At 38.6% G+C, this 26,964-nt stretch overlaps 1 protein-coding gene across 1 annotated transcript; it reads right to left on the reverse strand.

The window, feature by feature from the left end:
- Positions 1 to 3,805: 3,805 nt before the first annotated feature.
- Positions 3,806 to 25,567, reverse strand: LOC309720892 (uncharacterized protein). The gene is made up of 8 exons (XM_082558118.1): positions 25,239 to 25,567; positions 17,207 to 17,352; positions 16,519 to 17,101; positions 15,049 to 15,613; positions 10,245 to 10,303; positions 10,055 to 10,151; positions 9,847 to 9,962; positions 3,806 to 5,356 (listed from the first exon to the last, which is right to left on the reverse strand). Exons 1-8 carry the CDS (start codon positions 25,440 to 25,442, stop codon positions 4,802 to 4,804), a joined length of 2,325 nt encoding a protein of 774 aa, XP_082414244.1. The 5' UTR covers positions 25,443 to 25,567; the 3' UTR covers positions 3,806 to 4,801.
- Positions 25,568 to 26,964: the final 1,397 nt, after the last annotated feature.

Genomic DNA, 26,964 nt, shown 5'->3' on the forward strand with positions numbered 1-26,964 from the left:
AAGTTGTGTTTAGTTAAATTGATATCAGTAGAAAAACACAAGCATATTCTGCTTCGTGTGGCTCTTTCATACTTATACTTTATTGATCCCCGTGGGGAAATTCATCTTTGCATTTAACCCATTCACTCAGTGAAGCAGTGGGCAGCCATTGGGCGCCCAGGGAGCAGTGTGTAGGAACGGTACCTTGCTCAGGGGTACCTCAGGGTAGCCATTCAGTGGATTTGAGCCCCAACCTTCTGGTCATGGGGCCACCACTCTACCTACTGAGCTATCCCTGCCCCCTCTCATTTCAAAATGATGTTTTAGTTTTCCACCACTTGAGGATGCTGCAGGGCAGATCAGAAACTTGTACCCCCCTCCTGGACTAATCTTGCCACAAATCATGTATATTGTCCCGATACTGAGTTTAACATATATGGACACCCCAGTTTAAAAAAAATGAAAATGCTCTGGAAATTATTTCATGGTTCTGCCCTTACAGTATGTGACCCACCTGCCGCTGAGACACAAATATAAGTACAACAGCTGCAAATTTAGGTCCGGGTAATGAGTAATATCATTAAGAAAAAGAAATGTTTCTGCTGTGTGATCTTTTAACTGCAAATAAGGTAATAGTTCGTTGTCTTTGTTTCAGTGTAATCTATCAGAATAGGAAAAACAGCAATGTGACTTGCAGTGTAAATTATTTATTTCATTTTATGCAGGTTAAATGTCGCATCTGTTCTGCATTTCTTACACAAAAAAGCACCTCATCAGTGTTTAGGCATTACAGAGCCAAACATGAAAATGAGGACACAAACATACCGAGAATGAACACAGGTCGGCCTATATTGACACTGAACAGCTTTATCATCATTTTTTTTTATTAATATGTGTTTTATTATTTTGAAATCAAGCATCTAGGAAGACTGTTCTGGACAAGGCAGTCCTGAATTTTATTATAAAGGACTGCCAACCCCTTAGTATTGTGGAGAGTGTCGGAGAGAAACATTCCAAGATCAGAGGATCCTTTAACGTACTGGGGGAATAGGAAGGCATCTAATCTGAACCTTTTCCACCTGGCTTTACAGTTTTTGTGTACCCCAGCTTCATCTATGCCTGTGAGTTTTCCAAAGCTGGAAAAACATTGGATAAACTTATTTTTCTGAATAGAAATTTATAATAAACTCTGTGTCAGTTACATTTAAATGAGTAATATTACATTCACAATACTTTCATTTTAATTTTCACTTAATGCCATTCACAATATATTTTAAAGATTTCTACAATATTTGAAATGTAAAAGATACAAAATGATTCCATGGAAAATACAATACCTTACAGTGTACAAGTATGACCAGGGGCCTGTTCTTCATACCTCGCTAAGTAGGTTAGCTGGATTTGATTGTTGACGATTTCGCGTGATCTTGGATCGTTCGGTTCCCCGAAGCTCATCCGGGACTTGCTGCCATAGCAACAGAGCCGTAAGCGTAAACCTGCTCGGGAGCAGGTTCACTTTATGTAAACAGGATCAGATCGCGGCCACGCAGGTATGTCCGCTTCATTTATACGAAAGCAACAGCGATATTCCACCACTGTTTCACCATAAATAAATAACATCAATGTAACTAAAGATAATGCAGCACCTGATCCATTTATTGATTTCACACAGATACATACAGGTCATTTCCTAAAAAAGGGAAATGAACTATTAACATTCTATTACATGTATGTGATTATTACAGATGTAATTCATATTTCAGAGTAGTAATTGGAAATTACTTCGTGTAATCAAGATGGGAGACCACGGCTATAAAAGCGAAGGTGGATTTGGGAAGTCTGTCGCAGCCATGTCCTGTCCGTATACGCGAGCAGCCCATTGCGGAAGGTGCAAGATTGATAAGGAGAGTTTCCAGAATTCAGCGTATATTGCGGGACAGACAGGATCCTTTAGCTCAGCGCGACAGTGTGCTCATAGAGAGATGTCGATATTCCCGTGAGGGTATTATTTACTTAACCAACTTGTTGACGAGGGGGTGCAGGACCACCACCTGTCTTTTTTTTGCTCTGCCCTTTTCTTGGTTGCTGTTATAAACAAACAGATTATTCCAGGGTCTCTTTCCAAGAGACGAAAAGCAATATAAGTGATAAATATTACCATTCTGTAGAATATTCTTATATTTCCCTTTTACTTGTTCCCATGTTCTAGTGGGTCCTGTTGTGGCTCTAATGTGTAAGGGGATATAATATAACATAATATAATATAATGTAATATAATATTGGATAATATAGTGTAATATAATAAATTTACCCTACCGCCTACTGGTGTTGGCCAGAGGGGCCAATGGCGCGATATGGCAGCCTGGCTTCTGTCAGTCTGCCCCAGGGCAGCTGTGGCTACAACTGTAGCTGCCTCCACCAGTGTGTGAATGTGAGAGTGACTGAATAGTGGCATTGTAAAGCGCTATATCAATCCACTCCATTATTATTGTTATTATTAAATTACTTACGAGTTTAATTTGTCAGCAACTTTCTGCCAGCCCTCTCTCCTTCCTTTTGCAGCCTTTGCAGTGTTCCCTTGCGTTCTGATTAAACTCTGAAACTCCCGAAATCCCTCACTCAAGAGTTCTTGCTCTGCTGCCGAAAAATACCGAGCGCTCTCCTTCGACATTTTCGCCGACCAATCAGAGGGTTGCCGATCAATGTTTCTACTATCGATGCGTAGCCCCTTTTACGACACCCAGTGATGTCACATTACTTCATCCAGCTGTACTGATCGTCAACAGCAGGTGTGTTCGGGGAACCGGATTAGCGAGCTCACGGTTAGCGCGATGGTTTGGTCTTGGATGTGTCATTTGATCTTGGATGTAGTAAGCGACGTACGAAGAACGGGCCCCAGGTCATTGAATCAGTCTGTTGTGAGTCTCAAGTAAGTTGTCCGCAATTATATTTAAGGTTTGGGGAATGTGCTGAAATGTTTCACGAGGCCTCATCTACCCATCACTAGTAGTTAGTGAGCTGATACAAGACGGTGCTGGTGCGAATGGGGTGAATGTGGCATGTTGAATAGAGAGCTTTCAGTACCCTGGGAGGGTAGAAAAGCGCTATATAAGAATCACTCCACTTAACATTACTCAAAGCTTTGCAACACGGTCATATCTGGTGGCCAAAAATATGAACAGCTTGAATCTACATATCACAGTTTACTGCCTACTGTACAGAGTGGAGTTCACATTTCTGTCTGATATTGGCCCACCCTTGTGTGTGAAAAAAATGTTGTCTTTTTGTTTAATAAATAAATTAGATCAATAAACTTTCCGTATTTAAACATGTACCATGGTGTGGTCTTTCTTTTCTTGTGACTTCTTGATGTTGGTAAATACAATAGAAAAAAGATACATATGATATACCTATAATAATTTACAACAAAATATGGAGTGTGTTCCTCCATTTTTGGATGGCATATTCATCTCTGATAGATGAGCTTCGACTGCATTACATTAGACACAGGCAAAAGCCTTAGTATGTAAAAACAGTCAAACCAGTCAGACCTTTTTTTCTCCACAGACGTCAAGCAAAAATAACTTAGCTTACGAACTTAGTAAAGTAACTTTGAGTTACTTGTAGTTTCACTATTTCCAATTTGTACTAGAATTCTAAACTACTCTTTAGATGCAGGTTCTTTGCCATTTACCTGAATAAATTTGAACATTTCAGATATTAAAAACAAATTGTGGTAAATTTAAAATTAAATCAAACACGCATATGATCACTTCAAATGTATTGATACAATTCAAATTCCCTTTATTTATCCCCAAGGGGCAATTAAAAAGGCACAGAGACCACCACATAAGACATAGAACATAAAAGCATCAGTATAAAATGACCAATCATAGTTCAGATTCAATGATCAGTTCAATTACCAAGGAACTGAATGTGTGGGGAAGGAAGCAAGAAAAGGATGCAATACTGGGGTGGGAAAGGCTTACAGTTCAGATGTTGAAATGCTGTAGGGACATTAGTGACCCTTTTTTTTGTGTCCTACATCCTGGAAGCATAGTCTACATGTACTTCCTGATGGGAGCCACTCAAACATAATATCAAACATAAAATCAAGAAAGAAAACCCCCAAAACTAAGGAATAGTACACATTTGTTTATTTTACGTCTTTATTTGAGATCAAAATGAATACAAGATGTCAGATACATGTATACCTTTTCTAAAACTACAATGCTGTTGGTCCAATGAAATGAAAAAAATTTCTTACTGCTTATTTTCTTACTGCTTATTTTATTGAACATTTAATTAAAAAATAGAACCAAGATGTGATGCCATACCTGAAACGTGGCAGACTTTAATACAGTGCTGAAAACTGTGCAGAATGTGTAAAAGGAACAGACGTCTTGGAAAAGGTTTTTGTTTGCCTGTTTACTGAGGAACACATGAGAACATTTCATTCCACATGAGAATTAATTTGACCGAGCAAACACGCTGTCTGAAGTGGGGGAAAAATACCTGAATTAACTGAGAAAATTCAATCTTAGTTCTAAGTGAGGTAAAGACCACTGTACTAGATACACAAAGACAAAAGTAATACTAATCTTCTTTTAGAGAAAGACCACCAACAAACGTGCTTCCTAACATATCAGTCTATTCCTTCATACATGATGAATCACTCTGAGGTCTACCTTCCTCTTCTAATGACAGTAACAAAAAACAATTGGGTGGAGGAAAAGAAAGTGAGAAAACTATGTTAGAAAATCAGTCCAGAAATAAGCTGCTACCATCATCCCAGAGTTATATGACAAGGACAAAATAACACCTAAGACTTCTCCTTCTGTTTCTTATTCTTATTCTTTTTCTCCTTCTCCTTCTTCTTCTTTTTCTTTTTATTCTTTTTTGTTTTAGGTGATTTTCCGTCATCATCAGTGCTATCACTGTATTGATCATTTTCAATGCTGCCTTTCTTTTCCTTGGATGATTCTAGGTCTTTCGCTTTAACTTTACCATGGCTTCCAGTGGCCTTCTCCTTGTCCACCTCCTCCTTGACCCTGATGTTAGAAGTTGAAGGTGTCAGTCCATCGGAGACTGTTATAAACATTCGCTCCTTTTTCATTTCCTCTTTCAAGAAGATGTTTTTATCTCTATCCTTGTGACTTTTGTGGTCATCATCATGGTATCGGCTTCTGAAATCTTTGCCATCCTTCCAATTCCGTAGATGGTCTGTGCTATTCCGGTGGTTTCCTGAATCCCCGCGGTAACCATAACCCCTGTGATCTCTCCTGTCTGGGGGGTCAGGGTGTCGATTACTGGAGGGACTGTAATGATGTGGGTGTCCTTTGATGTCTTTAGAGTGCCTGTCCGTCTGTTCTTTTGCCTACAAATACACGAGGGGGGATTGAACATAAACAGTTTTGGGATAAGTGTAAAGTTTTTTTCATTGTGAAAACAAAATTTTTAGATTCAAGCTTGTATATGCGGTTAGTTATATAACTGTAGTCAGAGGTTTATATACATTCATCATAGTATATTTTAGGCTTTTAATAATTTCTTAGAACTGCTCCTTTTCCAACTTTGATTCATTTAAACAACAAGAACTGGGTCCACAACTGGATTTTTTTCTTTATTCCAAACAGGGTCAAAATTATACACACCCCTACTAAGTTTTGATTAAATGCCCCGTAGCAAGTTACAACTGACTTTTGGCAACCATCAACTAGTTTAGCGCATAATAACTGGATATCTGACCACTCTTCTTTGCAGATTGGGTTCGACCTACATTTTAAGCACAGTCCACAAATTTTCAGGATCCTTATCCTGTTGGAACACAGAGTTGTGTCCAGATTTTATCTGAGGGTGATGGTTTGGGTGTGCTTCTAGCCCCTTTCAAAGTAGTGACACATCTGGGTACTTGCAAAAAACAATTTGGATCAATGACCTTGGAATCTGTACTTGTTTAAAAATTACTCCAAGACATGTTCCAAGTTGGACATTTCTAATTATCTGTCTTAGATTTTCACTTGGCTGCTTGAACTTTAACCCTTGTTCTGAGCAATGTTCCCTCTAATTCTTTCTGTGTCTGAGCGAACACACAAACTCCCTGAGAGGCCCGTTGGACCACTGTGAGCAACAGCAGACGTGTGCACTGTGGTCACGCCAGCATCAAATCCATCCAAGTCACGTGGTTTATCAAAATAATCAAATTACAGCATTAAGCACAAAATCAATTGAACCTGCTTAGCTATACCATACCGTCACTGCCATTATATTATGCTGCTATTCATACTGTCATTATATTAATGCTGCTATCCTGTATATATCGTACTTACTATTGTTTGAGTACTTGCGATTATTTTATTGTACTTTTTATATTTTACATTTATATTTATTATTTATCTTGCACCAAGGGAGTGGCACTCCAATTTCGTTGTACTCTGTACAATGACAATAAAGGCTATTCTATTCTATTCTATTCTATTCTATTCTAAGTGCTTTAGCCCACTTACAGTGAAAATTAAAAAAAAATCTTGTTCATGACCTGTGTAGTATGTTAACACTATTGGAAACAACAAAACAAAACCAAAGTTTTACAACTTTGTTTTATTTTGTTTTTATAAAGCTCTGACTTGTATTATGAGTATGAGTCTGTGCTCTGGGAGAGAGTCCTGTCACTCTGTCTGCAAAATACAGTATATAATGGCCAATGTTGTGCAATTAATTATATAGTTACTTCTTCAAAAAAGTAACTGAGTTTTTCAAAAAACAAAGTTTTTTGCAGCGGTTTACCTAAAAATGCAGCCAAGGTGGTTTTTAAAATAAACATTTCAAACTATTTACAGAACAATCAGCTGTTCTGCATCAAATCTGATGCCACACAAATTATTTCTGCCACTCCAAAAAATAATTTCTGTCCACTATGAGATAAAGGAGAACAACAGCCTGATACCTGCAGGCCTAACAACAGGAGATGTATCACTGCTGTAACACCTGTAACATTCAGCAGTCGCTTCATTGTTCTGACACACACAACAAAACTATTGACTACACTACACACTGACTACACAAGATTTGCGCTAAACGTCGCAAATCTCTCACATCTCAAAACACCGCCGTCACTCCTAAAACTTCCTCCCTTCCTAAACAACTAAATGCCTTGTTGCCATATCATTTTTTGATTGGTCCACATCGTACATGTTTCCACCAATAGGAAAGGCGAGGGGCGCGGGGGTGGTTTTGTGTTTTGTTTTTGCTCACAGGGGGAGAGTGCTTTCGAGCGCTTTCCTTATAAAACACCGTTATTACTGTTTCTTTTTCCAGTAAATATAAACAACGATAGGATTCAAGAAAAAAACAAACATTGCATATTTTTATCATAACTCTGGTTTTACGTGTTTTCAACACAGTTTAAAAACTGGTATAAAGTCCACACTTTTTCCGTCGATTGTTCCGTCTGTCCTGCTCACATCTCCAATGGTTGTTCACGTTGTCATTAACGTGGCTTCACTCCACATCAGCCACGCCGCTTTGCTAGCTAAAACACCGGTGTCGGCACATAAGGATGCTGTCATAGCCTGTCAACGACGTTGACTAGCTGCGTATACAGTATATGAATGTGAATCGCATCATTGGCTCGACTATGGGATAAGGTGGCTGCCATACTGGAGCAGCCAGTCATTTACTAACACTAACACTGCAAAACAGAATTGTTAACGTATTTATTTTCATTTCAATTCAGGTTAGATTTCTTTTTGCGCAATGCAGATTTTCTGTGTGCAGAGACCGTGCCAGCAGTGCGCAACTGCGCACGCACGCAACTTAGGGGGAACATTGGTTCTGAGTATTGATCAGTATAATGACTGTTGTAAAACTAATTGTTTTTATGGTAGCAAAGAGAGGCTATCAGTCGTAGTCAATCATGAACAGTAATGAGAAGTCAATAGACTAGATTAGATCCGGCGATGGTATGCATTACAGTGCAGCCAGATCTGAGTTGAAAAGAGGCATCAGAGAGGCCAAGGCAGCGTACAAGAGAAGGATCGAAGACCACTTCAGCAACAACAACTCACGACAGGTATGGCAGGGAGTTCAGCACTACAAGCCCCTGCAATACCACATTGACTGAGGGTAACGCGGTGCTTGCAGAGGAGCTGAACCACTTCTTCGCACGCTTTAAGTGAAGGGACCAGAGGCAGAAGCAGTAGAAACATCGGACAGCAGTAGCAGCCCAAGCCTCATAGTGCAGGAATATGAGGTGAGGCGCACACTGAGGGCAGTGAACCCCAGGAAGGCCGCCGGACCAGATGGGGTAACCACAAGGGTCCTAAAAGAGTGTGCAGACCAGCTGGCTGGGGTCTTCACTAAGATCTTCAACAGTTCACTGTCCCAGTCCTGCATCCCGCCGTGCCTAAAGTCAGCTACAATTGTCCCACTGCCAAAGCGTACTAACATTAGCAGCCTCAACGACAACTGACCAGTTGCTCTAACACCTGTTATAATGAAGTGCTTCGAGAAACTGGTCCGACGTCACATCATGTCCTGCCTGCCACCCACACTCGACCTGCTCCATTTCACATACAGAGCTAACAGATAAACTGAAGATGCCATTGCTACAACGCTCCACACCACCATCTCTCACCTGGAAGGAGGAAGTCTGAGCTGCAGCCTGTCAGCATCAACGGGGAGTGTGTGGAAAGGGTCTCCAGTTTCAAGTTTCTGGGTGTGCACATAGACACACCTAACACCTCTGTGGTTTTAAAGAAGGCCCAACAGCATCTCCACTTTCTGAGAATCCTTAGAAAAAATGGACCTGAAGGAGGAGCTGTCTCCAGAGGGCACACAGCATCCTACAGGACTGCACACACCCAGGACACCGGGTGTTTAAGCTGCTGCCGTCCGGCAGGAGGTTCAGGCTGCTGAGGTCCCAAACAAATAGACTCAAGGACAGCTTTTACAACAGGGCAATAGCCCTGATCAATGCAAATAGCTGACCTGATTGGCTACCTCCCTGGACTTTTTTGGGAGGGAGGTAACAATGGTAAAAAAAACTAACAATAATAATATTTATATTTATAACAAGGTGCATTATAATTAATGTGCAATAATAACAGTGTGCAATACACATACACTTCTTTTTTTATTACTAAGTTAATATATACTTTTATTACTAACTAATATACTGTAGAACTTTTGACGCCACTCATTAAAATTTTTGAGTATATGCATATATTTGAGCCTATATGTATACTTTTGACCCTGTGTGGATGATAGAAAATCCTAAATAAATTCAAACTCGTGTATCCAATTCTTGTTTTTTAAAATCACTCAAGATATATGTTGCAGAATCAGTCTAACCTGGAAAAAGAACAGCTCAAAGAAATCACCAAAAAATCCAAAATTATCAAGACATGGTCATGATGAGTGTATGTAATGACGCAACTGTTCTGAGCTGTTTGATTTCCTTAGAAGGAAATTTGAAAGAAAGAAAATCGCAACTGGTGAATTGCACTGGCAAAAATGTTGGTGCAGGGCTACTCCATCTGGGGTTTTTTTCATAGAATTAATAGCTCCAGCAACATGCAAAGATACACACAGTGTGTTTTGGTGAGTAACATGAAACATAAGCACAAGTGGCATTAAAACCTTTAAATATGTAGTCATGAAGTTGAAGGGTTATGATCCTATTTAAATCAAATATAACTGAAAATCATTGAACATTTTTTTTCTGTATATGCAAGGAGCACGTTGACTATGTGAAAAAGATGTCAGCCAAGTTGAAATCGGTTACATACTTATCCTTTTATGTTTTTCAAAAGAATGTAGAGTATCATGTGCCTCATCCATAATGAGTTATGTACAATGGGTACTCACAATAGAGTTACTATGATGGCGGATAGCTGCATGGTTTTCAGCAGACTTCAAATCTCCAATGAACTCCTCACAGTTCTGGCAGTAAAAGCCAGTAACTGGAGTTATAAAACCCAGTCCTGCAAATGGAGAAGAAAAGTATTTAAGTGTAAGGAATATTTTAGACTGTGGGAGACAACAAAATGGAAATAAACAAAGAACACTACATTACCATCTTGTTTTAACAGTTCATCCAGTTCTTTGGCCAAAGACTCCATTTTATTTACTTTCTCTTGTTTCTCTCTCTTCCTTTCCTCACTGTCACCCTCCTGTGAAACACATTCGAATTTCAAAATAAGCGGGTGCTTTAGCATTTTTTCCTGTATCTCACTTCATTACACAAATGATGTTTGAAAATTCACCTTATGTTTATCAGATGCTTGAGATGCGCAGTCACTTTTTGTTCGTTTCTCCTTTGTAGCTGAAGGATCAAAGATTAACGGTAATTAATGTATAACTATGCTTTCACTAATAAAAGTATAAAAGAATAATAACAGAGGTCTAAGACATCAGACCAGGTGACATCAGCTGGGTAAATAGCTGTCATACAAGTCTCTTCGTTTCACACAAGCAGACTTTTGTGCTTGTTGCCATCCCTCAGGCAACAATAATGCTGGGCGTTCTATAAGTTTCTTCATGGCTGACCTAATGAAATTTAAAATGTTTTATGACCTCTTTCATTAAAAAAGAAAAAGAAAAAAAAATCACAACCACACCAGCAACACAGTGAAAGAATTTTACCTCGGTAAAAATCTAATGCAAAACGTGTGATAATTAGCAAATCATTATAGTTTAGTTACCCAGAAACTGGATTAAAAGAGAGTGAAGTATATATTTAAGCATGCGTATATATGCTTAAATATATACAAAAAACAATGGTTTACTTAAACCATTATTTTTTTTGGTCTTTCCCAATTCCCTTTCAGGATTTTTTTTAAAAAGGAAGCAAATTTCAGGGAGCCAGAAAATGCAGTTTCATGGATGCCTCCAAAAGCAACTCAATCTCCACAGACTCCCATATCAAAATGCCCAACTTCACTGCTTAAATAAAACTCATTACAGACTGCTACAAGAAAAAGGTCTGATCTTTATAATTTTCTCCCATTTTCCCCTTTCATGTCCACTGCAAAAGTTACCCTTTATGAGTCTATTTTAAAAAACTGATAATTTGGTAAAAATATTCTTGTTTTTACTTGATTTAAAGGGGATAAATTTACATATATATTTCCTATTTCATTCCTATTCATTAAACAAAGTGAAATAGCTTATTTTGTTTTAATATCAATGACTATGGCTAACAGCATGTGAAAATCAGAAATCCAGTACCTCAGACTTATAGAATATTTCCTCATATCAATCAAAAAGCATTTACAATACAGAAATGTCTAACATCTGAAAAGTATGCACATTTACAGTTGTAGTCACAGTAGTCACTTGAGTCTTAACCCTAACCCTTTTCCAATGTGGACTGATTGTACAACACCTTATATTACTTAAAACAAGAATTTGGTTCCTAAGTTTAAATTGATGGATTGTCTCTAATCTACAAAGTGCAAAAACTATATGTATGCTTGAATCTATACATTCACTTCACTATGTTTTAATAAGTGGTGCTGAGGGTTCTACAGAATCTTAACTTGACAAGGCTTTTACCTATTGACTTGTCAAAACTACCAGTTGACTACAATTGGTAGTTTCTCTTTTCCAGCATAAAAAGTTGGTTGCCAGCAGTCATGGTATTGACCGATGTCTAGAACACTGGAAAAGTCTAAGGAACTCTGTGAAGATCTATGATGGATAATTGTAGATTTACACATGCAGGGGATGTTTCACGGAGACATTTCTAAACAACTACACATTCCAGAATCATCAATTCAAACAATTATAAATAAGTACAAGTTATTTGGATATGTCAGCACAGCCAAGAATAAAAAGAACACGCAAACTGTCCCACTCACATGAAACAGTTGTACTGGTACATTGCACAAAGTGGCTGGAATAATGAAGGAGGACTACAACCTCCAAAATCTTTCCTCTTTTACATTTCCTCAGATCAGCAGCTAGAAGAAGACTAGTCAAATATCTAGCCAGGATTACGCCAGAAGCTTGTTAATGGGTACTAAAAGCATCAGGTCAAGGTGCAATTTGCTAAGGGACGGTTAACCAAATATTAGTGGGGACGTACAGTGGGGCAAAAAAGTATTTAGTCAGCCACCGATTGTGCAAGTTCCCCCACTTAAAATGATGACAGAGGTCAGTAATTTGCACCAGAGGTACACTTCAACTGTGAGAGACAGAATGTGAAAAAAAAAATCCATGAATGCACATGGTAGGATTTGTAAAGAATTTATTCGTAAATCAGGGTGGAAAATAAGTATTTGGTCACCTCAAACAAGGAAAATCTCTGGCTCTCACAGACCTGTAACGTCTTCTGTAAGAAGCTTTTCTGTCCCCCACTCGTTACCTGTATGAATGGCACCTGTTTGAACTCATCATCTGTATAAAAGACACCTGTCCACAGCCTCAAACAGTCAGACTCCAAACTCCGCCATGGCCAAGACCAAAGAGCTTTCGAAGGACACCAGGAAAAGTATTGTAGACCTGCACCAGACTGGGAAGAGTGAATCTACAATAGGCAAGCAGCTTGGTGTGAAAAAATGAACTGTGGGAGCAATCATCAGAAAATGGAAGACATACAAGACCACTGATAATCTCCCTCGATCTGGGGCTCCATGCAAGATCTCATCCCGTGGGGTCAAAATGATCATGAGAACGGTGAGCAAAGATCCCAGAACCACACGGGGGGACCTGGTGAATGACCTGCAGAGAGCTGGGACCGAAGTAACAAAGGTCACCATCAGTAACACACTACAGCGGCAGGGAATCAAATCCCGCAGTGCCAGACGTGTTCCGCTGCTGAAGCCAGTGCATGTCCAGGCCCGTCTGAAGTTTGCCAGAGAGCACATGGATGATACAGCAGAGGATTGGGAGAATGTCATGTGGTCAGATGAAACCAAAGTAGAACTTTTTGGTATAAACTCAACTCGTCGTGTTTGGAGGAAGAAGAATACTGAGTTGCATCCCAAGAACACCATACCTACTGTGAAGCATGGGGGTGGAAACATCATGCTATGGGGCTGTTTTTCTGCCAAGGGGACAGGACGACTGATCCGTGTTAAGGACAGAATGAATGGGGCCATGTATCGTGAGATTTTGAGCCAAAACCTCCTTCCATCAGTGAGAACTTTGAAGATGAAACGAGGCTGGGTCTTCCAACATGACAATGATCTAAAACACACCGCCCGGGCAACAAAGGAGTGGCTCCGTAAGAAGCATTTGAAAGTCCTGGAGTGGCCTAGCCAGTCTCCAGACCTCAACCCCATAGAAAATCTGTGGCGGGAGTTGAAAGTCCGTGTTGCTCGGCGACAGCCCCAAAACATCACTGCTCTCGAGAAGATCTGCATGGAGGAATGGGCCAAAATACCAGCTACTGTGTGTGCAAACCTGGTAAAGACCTATAGTAAACGTTTGACCTCTGTTATTGCCAACAAAGGTTATGTTACAAAGTATTGAGTTGTATTTTTGTTATTGACCAAATACTTATTTTCCACCCTGATTTACGAATAAATTCTTTACAAATCCTACCATGTGGATTCATGGATTTTTTTTTTCACATTCTGTCTCTCACAGTTGAAGTGTACCTCTGGTGCAAATTACTGACCTCTGTCATCATTTTAGGTGGGGGAACTTGCATAATCGGTGGCTGACTAAATACTTTTTTGCCCCACTGTATATATTTGAGCCTGTATGTACAATGTTAACACAGTGTGGTTTAAAGAAAATTCAAAATAAATTTAAACTTGTGCACCCAATTCTTGTTTTTTAAAGTAATTAAAAATGTATGCTGTACAATCATTCCACCCTGGAAAAAGAAGAGTTCAAAGAAAACAGAAAAAAAGAAAACCAAGACTCTTTCACCAAAAGTTAAGCACGTGTTTAGGAGCCTGAGCACCCTTTACCTCGTCTGTATGTTATATAAATATAACAATGGCAGCGGTCCCCAACCCCTGGGCCTCGGACCGGTACAAGTCCATGAGTCGTTTGGTACCGGGCCGCAAGATTTGAGGTTTGGTTGTGAAATGTATGGTTTTCAGGGTTTTTATCGTTAACTCTGTTTCCCTGGGTCTTTTCCCATGTTGTAGTTGTGTGTCTTATTTTAAAAGAAATATTTACGCGAGAGCAAGTGGCACAGAGGACTATGTTACTCTCAAATTTGTTGGAGCATTTCAGGAGGACGCTGCTAATAAAGTTACACAATTACACAGTGAATTAGTGTTTATTACTATATTTACAAAATACCACAGTTTTGTCTTGGCCTTTTCATTTTATTTTGTTGTATTTATCCGCGACACCTTAAAGGCCGGTCCGTGAAAATATTGTCTGATATTAAACCAGTCCGTGGCGCAAAAAAGGTTGGGCACCGCTGCTCTATGGGGTTAGCGTCAGATGAGTTAGCTGACCAATAACATGCTGTTAAATAAAGTAACAGTATGTTATTACTGTTTACTTTATAAACAGATCAGAAAATCATTTTAGTAATTTTGGGACTGTCGTTAGATAGAGGTCCTGTTGGTAAAAGAAACCAGCATCTCCATAACACTTGTGAGATAGTGCTGTACAATCTTCTGTACTGAAAATGGAGTTGATAAAACACAGTGGATCAATCACTACAAACACTGGAAGATGAAGCGGCACCACAAATTATCAGTAACTGTGGATACTGGACTTCAAAAAAACATGGATTCTGGGCATCTCCACTCTTCCTCCAATATAAAATCCAAATCCCTTCTGGTTCAAAAACAAAAGACGAAGTTAGCTAAATGCCAAACTCAAGTCCTGAAAACAGTAGTCCATTAACTAGTGCATCTTTTGAAATTATCTATGTTTATTTTAAATACACTGCATATGGTTTGTATTCACAGACAAGTCAAATAACATACAATTTCAGGTTTAAAATTTAAAAGTATGTTATGTGTAACTCATAATCTGCCATAATGAAGTAAATCAAACAACTGTTATCGTTAATAACACAAAATACTGAAAAAAATAGAACTCAGTAGCATGAGTAAACTATGCTGAATCTTTCATTTAATAGAAATCTCTCACCTTTGATCAGAGATTGCAGAGACTCCAGAGCCTGACGTACATTTGGGTTATTGAGTGCTGGCAATGCTAAAGTTGCTGCTGCTTTGTCTGAATTGACAAGTGTAGGAGATGACTCCTGCTCATTCTGACCCTGCGTCTTCACCTTGATCTCACTTGATGAACCCAGGCTTTTTAATATGGTCTTGATTTTCTCATATTCCATGTTGTCCAGATTGGAGTGGACTAAAGTTGAAGAAGCCAACTGCAGGGACTGATTTGGATCAAGAAGATGTCCACAACGAGTGGAAAGGGAACTACTCTCTTTCTGTAGTTTGGCCTTTTCATTAATCTGGGAAGCTGGTTCATTCCCATACAAGAAAGACTCTTCATCTTCAAGTTCATTAGCTTTCTGGTATGCAGCATCTTCTTGACTTTGTCCTTGAAGCCATGAGAAATCACCACCAACTCTTTCATGCGGAAGCAGCATGCTTTCCTTTTCCAGCATTGATAAACTGTCTTGACTGTCATGTTCCATGTGTGTAGGCTCATTAGATACACACTCAACTTTTTTGCCCTCATCTGGAGCCTGTGTAGAAGAAATCACAATTAGATACACTGAATTTGTGGCTGCTCACAATTATACTGCTCAGTTTAAAGGTTCAGGGCTAAAGCAATCAATTGTTCACCCACGAGCCTTTGTAGGTCAATGTAATTCTCATTTCAGCATAAATAAGTTCAGCATAAACACCAACTAAAAACCTCAAGCTCCAGTGCACTGTTACATGCTTTAACTTAAGACTAACATTCTTTCCTGGATCATATGGCCTATATTGAAACCTCGCCATTATAAACTATAGCTTTTAACATTTACAACTGCCAATGTCCGAGACGTCTATGTGCTGTGTTAAGAAATTTCAATTTAAGCTCCTATTAATTTAAGCTGCTATTATTTAAATATAATAGCAATTTGTAATAGTATTGTCCCAATGTAACATGCAGGGTAGATACAGCACATAATTTGTACAGGTTTCACTGAAAAGTCTTATTTTCCTAAAAACAGCTTCTGCAATTACAAGAATTTTACTTGACTTGACATATGCACTTCTACTTAAAGACATTTTACATAGAATTTGATAATTTCTTTATATTATAAATACATATATATATATAAATAATGCTGCTGAAATCTCTATCAATTACTAGTTACTTCCATACACAATGTCATTTTTAGATCAAGTTACATAAAGCATGTCAGAGAATTCTGTTTTGCACTGCAAGATTGTCTTAATTTAAAAACAAACAAAAAAATACACTAATTAATGACTTACAAATGCTAAATCATACTAGTACTTGGCAAACATTACTATAATGTTAGGGTTTGTTGTTGTGAACTCTTAATGTTGATTTTTTTATTACAATGCAGCTGGTTTCAATTTGGTCCAGCAAAACAATGATCTTAGCATAACTTGTGGAATAAGTAATAAGCTCTACCTTAATAGTGAGGATGATATCTTTGAGAGATGGCAGGTGATCTTCCAAATCTTGGCTGCTCATAACCAGCTTCAATCCTTCTAATAGACTATTTCCTGGCAGATTATTACTGCTGTTGACAGTGATGAGTCCGGGGCTCCTGTTTTTCTTTTTGCCTTTGCCTCGGCTCTTTTCACTACTGCTACTTCGTGACTTGGATCGCCTTGCTCGACTCTTGCTCCGTACATGACTTTTTTTCTCACTTCGACTGTTGCTCCGACTCCTACTGCGAGCCCTACTTTTGCTTCTAGCTCGACTCTTCCCACAGGCTTGAGTTTTGCTTCTTCCCCTGCTTCGGCTGCGTACTCTGCTTTTGCTTCGACCGCGACTCTTGGCTCGAGACCTGCCTCGGCTTCTGCTTCGACTACGGCTCTTGCTTCTAGGCACATGCTTCTGGAATTCACGGTCTGATTTGACTGCTTCTTTCAAGATACTAGCTGACTTAAATGCGTCAGCCAGGTTGTATGCCATGTTGCCTTTCAGATAGTTTGGGAGAGGTTTGTTGGCTGCAATGCATCTCAGGAATTCCTCACCAGCACGGTCACTGGAAACAAACATGTGTTACAAACAAAAGAATATTTTAATGCTGAAACTTTGACTTATACACACTATTTCAATGACAGAAACACACACAAACACACACACAGACCTATTATCTAGAGAATGACGTTCCACTGGAGGGGGATTCCACTGTGGTACCGGATGTGTTGATGGTTCAGCAGGAGTAACAATCTGCTGGCTTCCTCCCAAAGCAATTGGTGTACTACGGTCTATGGAGAAGCTGCTACAGTGGGGCTGAGAGCATTAAGATTTCATGTTATAGTGCTGTACAGGTTATAACTGCAGAAGATTATCTATGGCATTTTTTATTTTGTATGGAATAACTTCTAAAGAGATTTTAAATAGACATTTCCCAAATGATAGTATTTATCTAAAAATGGTCAAGCCCATGCAGTTTTGGTTTATCACACTAAATGATTGCACTTAGAAGGTTTTCCATTTAAAAACAAAAGATTAGCCATTTAAGTGGTCTGGTCACAACAGGTAATTATTAGCTTATTTTAGAATTTTTTTACAAAATCTTACAACAGCCTATGTTTGACCTGCCTCATCTTGCAACCCATAGTAATTTTGACAGTTTTTATTCTATGTAGAGCACAGAGTATAACTGTCACTATTGCTACAGAGTGGATTAATGCTTTTACTACTTGCGTCAAGTGTCAAGCCTGTCTTTTTTTTTGTAGACTGAAGCTGCATCCATACTGGAAACAATTTACACTGATGTAACAACCAGAGACCATAGAAAGTCGCGTCGAGCAAGTACGGGGAAAATAACAGCTGGTGACTCAAAGCGAGCAGGACCCAAGAAACATCTCTCAACTTCCCGGCATTCTACTAAGTGACCAGTCGTCAGCTTCAAAGTAAATATGCAATGAGGGAATCGTTTCCAGTGTGACGGCAACTTAAGCTGCCAGGGTAAAATAATGTTCCAACTTTTGAGAGTATTTGCTCTAAACTATTCACTGTTTATTCTTGACAATATAAAACTTTAATTTTACGTTTCAGTTAGTCTGCATTTGTTCCATAACAACTGTGTCTTTGCTTATATAGTCTTTTACTTATCTTAATGTTAGAATAGCAAAGCTTTTACAGCAGATCTGAATGCAGTGAGTGGCTCCTTTTGGAGCTTTACATAGATGAGTACTAAGCAGTGAGGTTCTTCTTTTTGTGAAGAAGAATCAGTTATAGTTATAGTCAGTTAAAGTTTGTTTAGCTGAGTCAACCCTTGCAGTATTATCACCTGTGTAAGTCAAGGCAGGATTCACATCAATGCATTGCTTCCAACGTTTGACATAAGCTTTCCTGATGTTTGGGGGTAACTTTGCTGGCACAAATGTCATAGCAATAGTAACCAATCATCACAAGGCAAGCTAGCCAAGCTTTGATTAGCCTTTAACATCAGCCGAGGTGCCTTCCTCGGAGTAATTTTGTTCAAATACGACAGGGTGATTATTCACTGCAATGAATAACTTATTTCTTACATTTAGATGCCAAACTGCACAAATCACAAGTGAATAATCATGACTGTTGAATGTCTGCACTGGTGCTTCAGATCTTGAATGTCTCTCCACTTATAGTACAGACAAAGCAAAGCAATTGATCTGTAATTTAGATCAGCGATGCATGATGTTACCCAATTCAAGGCAAATAAGAGTGTTGAAGCCAGAAATTCATCCATGTGAATCCTGCCTGTCTCAGCATATCAGAGTTAGGATTTTGCAATTAAGATACAAGGCCCTAGCTAACCACCATGGAAATGTGAAACTTTTGTTCTACTTTAAAAGGTTCATGTTTCATTTTAAGATGAGGAAAATTCTTCATGGAGGAAACTCTGTATCACATCTTCTTGTTCAAATGCAAGTTCAGTAACATGCCTATTCATGAATTGCAGAGAAAAATAATCTCACCAGACTAATAATAATAATAATAATAATAATAATAAATTTTATTTGAAAGCGCCTTTCAAAACACTCAAGGTCACTGTACACGGTAGAATAAAAGCAACATAAAAGGATAAGACATAAACAAATAAAATAGCAGAGTGGAGAGGTTATGTGGGATAAGCTATTTTGTACAAGTGGGTTTTGAGTTTGGACTTAAAGAGTGAGAAGGAAGAGATATTTCTTAAATCAGGATTTAGGGAATTCCAGAGTCGTGGAGCAGAGCAGCTGAAAGTCCTGCTGCCCATGGTTGCAAGATGGGGGGAAGGGACGGAGAGTGAAAGGGAAGAAGAAGATCTGAGACAACGAGATGGGGCGGTGATCTTAACCAGATCAGAGAGATATGGAGGAGAGAGATGATGAATAGCCTTAAATGTGTACAAGAGTATTTTGAAATTGATGCGATATTTGACCGGGAGCCAATGAAGCTGCTGCAAGGCAGGAGTGATGTGGTGGACAGAAGGGGTCCTGGTGATGATACGGGCAGCAGAGTTCTGGACGCGTTGGAGCTTGTGGATGGATTTTTGAGTAAGACCAAAAAGAAGTGAATTACAATAATCAATCCGGGAAGTAACAAGGCTATGGACAAGAATGGCATTAGCATGTGGGGTGAGAAAAGGATGGAGACGATTAATGTTGCGCAATTGAAAATATGCAGACCGAGTAACATTATTAATGTGTGAATTGAAAGATAAAGTCGAGGATGACACCCAAACTTTTCACAGAGGAAGAAATGAAGACCGGTGAGTTATCGATAGTAATAGAGAAACTGTTGGTTCTGGATAATGTTAATTTAGTGCCCACCAAGAGGAGCTCGGATTTATTACTATTGAGTTTGAGAAAATTAGAAGAGAACCATGAATTTAGTTCAGCTAAACAGAGGGTAAGGGAGGATGGGGGAAGAGCAGAATCAGGTTTAGTGGACAGATAAAGCTGGGTGTCATCGGCATAACAGTGAAAATGGATATTGTATTCACGGAAAATATGTCCAAGCGGTAGAAGGTAGATAATGAAAAGAAGGGGCCCCAGGACAGATCCCTGGGGCACACCAGTGGTCAGAGGAAAGGGCTGAGAAGTACAGGATTTGAGTTGAATGAACTGAGTGCGATCAGACAGGTATGATTTAAACCAGGCTAGTGGAGTATGGGAGAGACCGATAGAGGCTAGCCTACTGAGAAGTATAGAGTGAGAAATAGTGTCGAAAGCAGCACTCAGATCGAGGAGAATAAGAATGGAAAGTAAACCGGAGTCAGCTGCCATAAGAAGATCATTGGTTATTTTTATAAGTGCTGTTTCAGTGCTATGGGAGGGGTGAAAACCAGACTGGAACTGTTCATACAGATTATTATTAGTTAAATGTGAGTGGGGTTGTGTGGCAACCAGAGATGGGCAGTAACGCGTTACTTGTAATGCGTTACTGTAATCTGATTACTTTTTTCAGCTAACAAGTAATGTAAGGGATTACTATTGCAAAAACGGTAATTAGATTACCGTTACTTTCCCGTAGGAACGCTGCGTTACTGCGTTACTAAAACCATGATTTTTTTTGCGAGAATGTCTCACGACAGTGACGTAAGCGAGTGCGCCGTTCGTGACAACAGCTGTGTGCAGATCAACAATGGATCACATATCGAGTGCAGAGAGAGTATGAGCGTGCAGCGTTTAAAGCGTGGAAGTACTGACCTTACTTTGAGTTTGATTCCATAAAAAGTGACAAAAACATTAGTGTCCGCTGTGCGTGGGAAGAAAACTTCTTTTTACAGCAAAAAAACCCCTAAACTTCCAAACAAGCACCGAGTAGCTACGACGTAATGGGAAACTCACAGAGAAACTCGCGGATTCTTCAACTGACCGCGGCACACCTGCACCAGGGTAAACCTCCGCCTGCCCCACTCCTGCTTTACAGGTGAAAATAGAGCAACAGGACCGCTGAGTCTTTGATTTTATTTATTTTCTGCTGTGTTTTACTTGCATCTATTCGAACGAGTGAGTGTAAACACAAAAGCAAATTTTATTTTATGTGCTGGAATGTGCAGAAAATAGGTTTAAATGTTAAACTAATTTCTTCCAGTCAGAGAATGTTGCATATAATAAAATTTTTGCTTGATGCATAAAATTAAAAGATTAAAACTAATAAAACAAGTTTTAAAAATAGACTTTTCCATTTGATTACATTTTGTATGATGGATTATGCAGAAAAAGTAGAATTGGGCTGAAAGATCTATCGCTTTATCACCTCTTCAGATTGTAAATCGTGTTTTTAAAAAGTAACTAAGTAACAATTACTTTTGAAAATAAGTAATCAGTAAAGTAACGGGATTACTTTTTTGGGGAAGTAATCGGTAATCAGTTACTGATTACTTTTTTCAAGTAACTTGACCAACACTGGTGGCAACTATTTTCTCAGGAATTTTAATAAAGTAAACAGTGCTAAGCATCAACATCACCTTTCAGGTCATTCTGAACAGAGTACATGCTGTAAAAAGTGACTGAACCACTGTGTGAATGACAACCTACAGTCAGTGACTTTGAAGGGATGCAAATGGAGTAGCTGAGTCTCAATAAAAGCATAAAAAGCCAGCTCTACTCTAGTAACACTAGCTGATGTTTCTAAAGTAAAAATGAAATTGTTTTAAAAAAAAAAAAAAAAAACAACAGCACAGGACACAGGTTTTCTTTACTTTTTGAAAGGTTTTTGTACACATACATTTGTTATTTTGTCACAACATAACCAAGCAAATGAAGACACTGTGACAGGTTAAAAAAACAGAGCTCCTTAATTACCTAATGTAACATGTGCCACATACAATAAATATATCAAAATGCTATAAAAATCAGCCATGGCCATAATCGTGTGTGCTCACAATGGTAATCAGAATGGTGTTTAAATGCTTCCAAGGCTTCTTGAACTCTGGCTTGTACAATTACCGCATGTGACTATAAAACATGCAACTTCCAAAATGTTTCTTTAGCAAGACTTTTGGCTATTGTAAAACTAAACAAACTAAAATACACAATAGTTTCCTCTGATAAATGTAGGCACACAAACATACAACTTCCACCAAGTCAAACTGAGTAGCAGCCACAGATAGTACTGTTTTTTTCCTGCTGTACAAAGGAAGACAAATCTCTACATGAAGGCTAAAAATGACACGTTATATGTTTCTTAAGAAAAAAGTCATGAATCAGTACAACAACATATTTACTTGTATTTGCCCATTCCTAAAAGCAAATAAGGGACAATTCAAATCCCATCAATTCTTCAGTGCATCTTCAGGATTTAAAAATCCAATTCGATTTCATTTTAAAATGTTATCCTGCAAAATACGGGAAACAATGTAGAGTAAATAAACACTATCAGAAAATATATTATGTTCATAAAAATGTTTCACTGGTAACACAAAACAGAGACATAAACTAATGGTACAATCCTAAGAAGGGGATAACTAACTTCTCCATTACAAGTTTTCAGGTTACATAACAGTTTAACCTTATTACATGACATTTAAAACAGTACAGATGCAGTCCAGGTTCACTGGCTCAGCTGAACTCTTCACAGAGGGAGAATCACACTCCCGGTGAAGAATCTCACACAAACTACTGAAGATAAAGAGCTACTTGGGTTTTTACGCTAGATGCTCTTACTAACACATCCACAAAGGGATCTGTAGTGGCTGCATTTTGTTAAGATGGTTTCTGCTATCTAAAAGGGGATGAATGTCCCAGCATTAGAATGGTTTATTAATTTTATTCCTTAAAGTCAGATGATCTAAGTAGGATATGATGTTTGGCATAATTCCACATTTGATCTAATAATATCTAACAGCAGCAAGCTCATTCAACAGTAGCTTACACTGCTGACCTTATTGGTTGGGTCATGCTATCTAAATACTTCTTTTCCTGAGATCACCAACATTTTTCTACGTCAACTCAGACTTTGTTATTTCAACAGAACAGACTAATCAAAGTGAAGTCCAAACACTGACTTATAGCAACAAGAGACTCCCTGGAGATACACTTCATGATACGGCTCAGTTATTGTCATTAGCATTAGCAATTAACATACAGAGACACTATAAAACACTACAACTCACAAATGATCTAGACTGTCTTTCATCAGAAAAAAAAGTGCCAACTTACCCTTGTTGATGTGAAGCAGTTAGAGCAAATACTGATCCATACGGAACTGACAAATTAACCACAAAGCCAGCCGCTTGTCAGTACTCCACAGCAGACAGAAAACGTTGCGTATGAATTGACCCAAAAGTAGCCCTCTCTAGCTAAGTACCATGTTAATATATACATACATATAAACATAAACAGTTGCTGATTAGATAGGAAGCTAGCAAGTACTAATTACTTTTACAGAAAAAAATGGATCAGCAGAAGACAGCAGCACCATTTCAACCATATCTTAGAAAGAAACAAACAGGTGAACTAGCATTTCTGTACTTTATCCGGGGGTTAAAAACCTTTAACCAATGCAAGACATAATTAAAGAAGATTAATTATGTCTGCAAGTTTGCAAGCATTCCGAGTTATTACGGCTGTTTTAGGGTTGATAACAGTGTATTTCTTATACCTTTTCTAAAATTTCTTTCCTTTCTCGTATGTCTTTCTACCAGCAACCTCTATAAATTTAAGAGGGTCATTTTTAGACAGCAGGTAACAAATGGAATGTTAGTAGTTATTTGCAGCCAGCTTACATTATTAAAAATGTATAAGGAATGTGACTACTTTTCAAAATTGAAACACAAGACGTTAATGTTTAAACATTTTTTTCTTAAGAAGACATTTTGATTTTCTTTACCATTTCAAAAACTACATTTTTTTTAATTTCATTCACTCTTTTGTCTAAAATGATGTTTAGTCTAGCAGAAATTTGTAGGCTATATACTGTATCTGTCTACATCATGGTTGTCAAACATAAGGACCAGGGAACAGAATTGGCTCGACAAAGACTCCAATCCAGCCCAGTGTGTCTTTGGACAGCGTAGATGCTAGACCTTTAACTGTATGTCCTTAACCTTTACAACTTACCGGATAAAAGTAATTAAGTAACAGAAACAATTAAATGACAGAAATTTTCCTGTTTTTTTCCACTATGTGCCTTAGGGTGGTAGGGGAAAAAATGGCTTTGATTAAAAGAAGTCTTGCGTTTTATAATTAAAAGACAGTCTGGCCAGTGAGCTACCAGAATGTTTTCTGCATGTTTACACACTTATTTCTTGCCCACGCTGACGGATTTCTTTTATCATGTACAAAAACTGATACATACAGTTAAAATTGCACTTATTTGTCTTTTATTAACATATCTAAGGGATTTAATGTGTTTTTAAAGTTCTTTACATTGACAGAAAAGGGAGTGTCGCTGGCCATGCCTTGCAGGACAGTTGTTGTGATTTGGTGCTTTATAACTAGATGGGCGGAGCATGGACTGAATTGCATGTTTCGTATTTATACGTTTTGTTTGGAGGGAATATTTTACTTTCTGTTCTTGTTTGTTTCAGTATTAATATAGCTACTTTTAGGATTATTTCTTTTATATATTTGAGATGCACCAAATAGCACAAAAGACTTAACATTACGCCGAAGACTTTTTTTATGTCCACTGAAAGAGACATTATGATTCTTAACTTGCTTTTTGTTTTATTTTGTATTTGTTATTTGATTGAGTGTGTAAAACAGATAACGGCCTGTAAACACGGTTAGAGTGGAAAAAGAAGCCAGTTTCTCTTTGTTTCCCTCCCAACAATGTGTGTTTTTTTTTAATTTAAATAAAATGTTTTTGTTTTTTTCTGAACTACATATGACTTTATGAATTCTCAAAATTGCTTTATGCATCGATCATATACATATATTAAATTTATTTCTAAATATGGTAGACCTAATAAGAAACGGCTACACATATTTGCAGTACAACGTTATGAAGCGTGCTCGTGTCAGTCACGTGACTCGCATTTACCCACAAAAAACTGAGTTAGGATACAGAAACCAACCACTTCTTTCACAATGAGAGGTGCATGCTGTGCACTGAGGCCTCCCGCACATACAGGAGTGTCAGAGCTGTATCTCACAGTGGTCTATGAATTCGTACGCTAGCGTTATGGTTGCCAACTCCCTTTTCCCAATCATGTTACTTCACCACTAAGCTAGTACTACCTAGTCTTGGGTACGTACACGAACGAAATGCCCACTCGGCGGTCTGTTGTGGAGATAATCTCGTGCCGCGACCGGATATGGTCCACAGGGCCTGGGGGGTAAGTGTCCAGGAGGAGGAACAGAGCAGGGCCCTGTGGGTCTAAAAGGAGGGCCGTGAGGCGGTGGAGGTCCGAACGGCAGCGGTGGAGGCACCTGGCGAACAGGTTCACCCGGGCGATACATGTCTGTGTTCAAGAGGACACGTAACGCTGAATAAGAGAAGCTCTTTTCAACCCAGTGTGTGTTTAGGGTTTGCCGCTGCAATTCTCGCCGTCTGCAGCTTCCGCCGGAAAGACAACAAGTACACTTCCGGAGTAATCTTTTCAAAATACAGTCCACTATTTTTTGTTTTGGTCAGAGCTTAGACATTCACTAAATGTTTCAGACTATAACGTCATTTCCCAGTTTTCACCATAGGGATATTTAAATTATATACCCTGTATATAAACACAAAAATCCTTGACAATATACAACTCCTTAATTTAATGCAAGTGTTGTCTTGCATTAAATCAATGTCATGATGCAAGTAATTATTTTGTACTGTTATGGACATACTATGAATGTGTGAACCGCTTTGTTAGTAATTTATTTAGTGTACTTACTGCTGTGAACTTGTCTTGACGTGACAAGTATTTACTAGGCTATATAATTGTGAATTGGTGTCGGTCGGGGGGTTAGTGAGAGTATGTATTTCAAGTAGGAACCTCAAAACAGCTCCTTGAAGCTGGCTTCAGAAGCAGGTCAGTGCACAATTTTATGACGTCATTTTTAAAAACCATCAGGAGAGGAAGTGGATTACTCTTTTCAAGTAACGAGTAGAGTAAGGGATTACTATTGCAAAAACGGTAATTAGATTACCGTTACTTTGCCGTAGGAACGCTGCGTTACTGCGTTACTAAAACCGTGATTTTTTTTGCGAGAATGCCTCATGACAGTGATGTAAGCGAGTGCGACGTTCGTGACAACAGCTGTGTGCAGATCAACAGTGGATCATATATCGAGTGCGGGAGAGAGTGTGAGCGTGCAGCGTTTAAAGCGTGGAAGTACTGACCTTACTTTGAGTTTGATTCCATAAAGAGTGACAAAAACATTAGTGTCCGTTGTGCGTGGGAAGAAAACTTCTTTTTACAGCGGAAAAAACCCCTAAACTTCCAAGCAAGCACTGGGAGTGCGCTATGACGTAATGGGAAATTCAGAGAAACTCGCCGATTCTTCAACTGACCGCTGCAGCTCACCTACACCAGGGTAAACCTCCGCCTGCCCCACTCCTGCTTTACAGGTGAAAATAGAGCAACAGGACCGCTAGTCTTTGATTTTATTTATTTTCTGCTGTGTTTTACTTGCATCTATTCGAAAGAGTGAGTGTAAACACGAAAACAAATTTTATTTTGTGTGCTGGAATGTGCAGAAAATAGGTTTAAACGTTAAACAAATTTCTTCCAGTCAGAGAATGGTGCATACAGTTAAATTTTTGCTTGATGCATAAAGTTAAAAGATTAAAACTAATAAAACAAGTTAAAAAAAGAGACTTTTCCATTTGATTACATTTTGTATGATGGATTATGCAGAAAAAGTAGAATTGGGCTGAAAGATCTAGCGCTTTATCACCTATTCAGGCTGTAAATCGTGTTTTTAAAAAGTAACTAAGTAATTAATTACTTTTGAAAATAAGTAATCAGTAAAGTAACGGGATTACTTTTTGGGG

The sequence above is a fragment of the Aulonocara stuartgranti genome, assembly GCF_965226115.1.
Source record: "Aulonocara stuartgranti genome assembly, chromosome: 13".
Lineage (NCBI taxonomy): Eukaryota > Metazoa > Chordata > Actinopteri > Cichliformes > Cichlidae > Aulonocara > Aulonocara stuartgranti.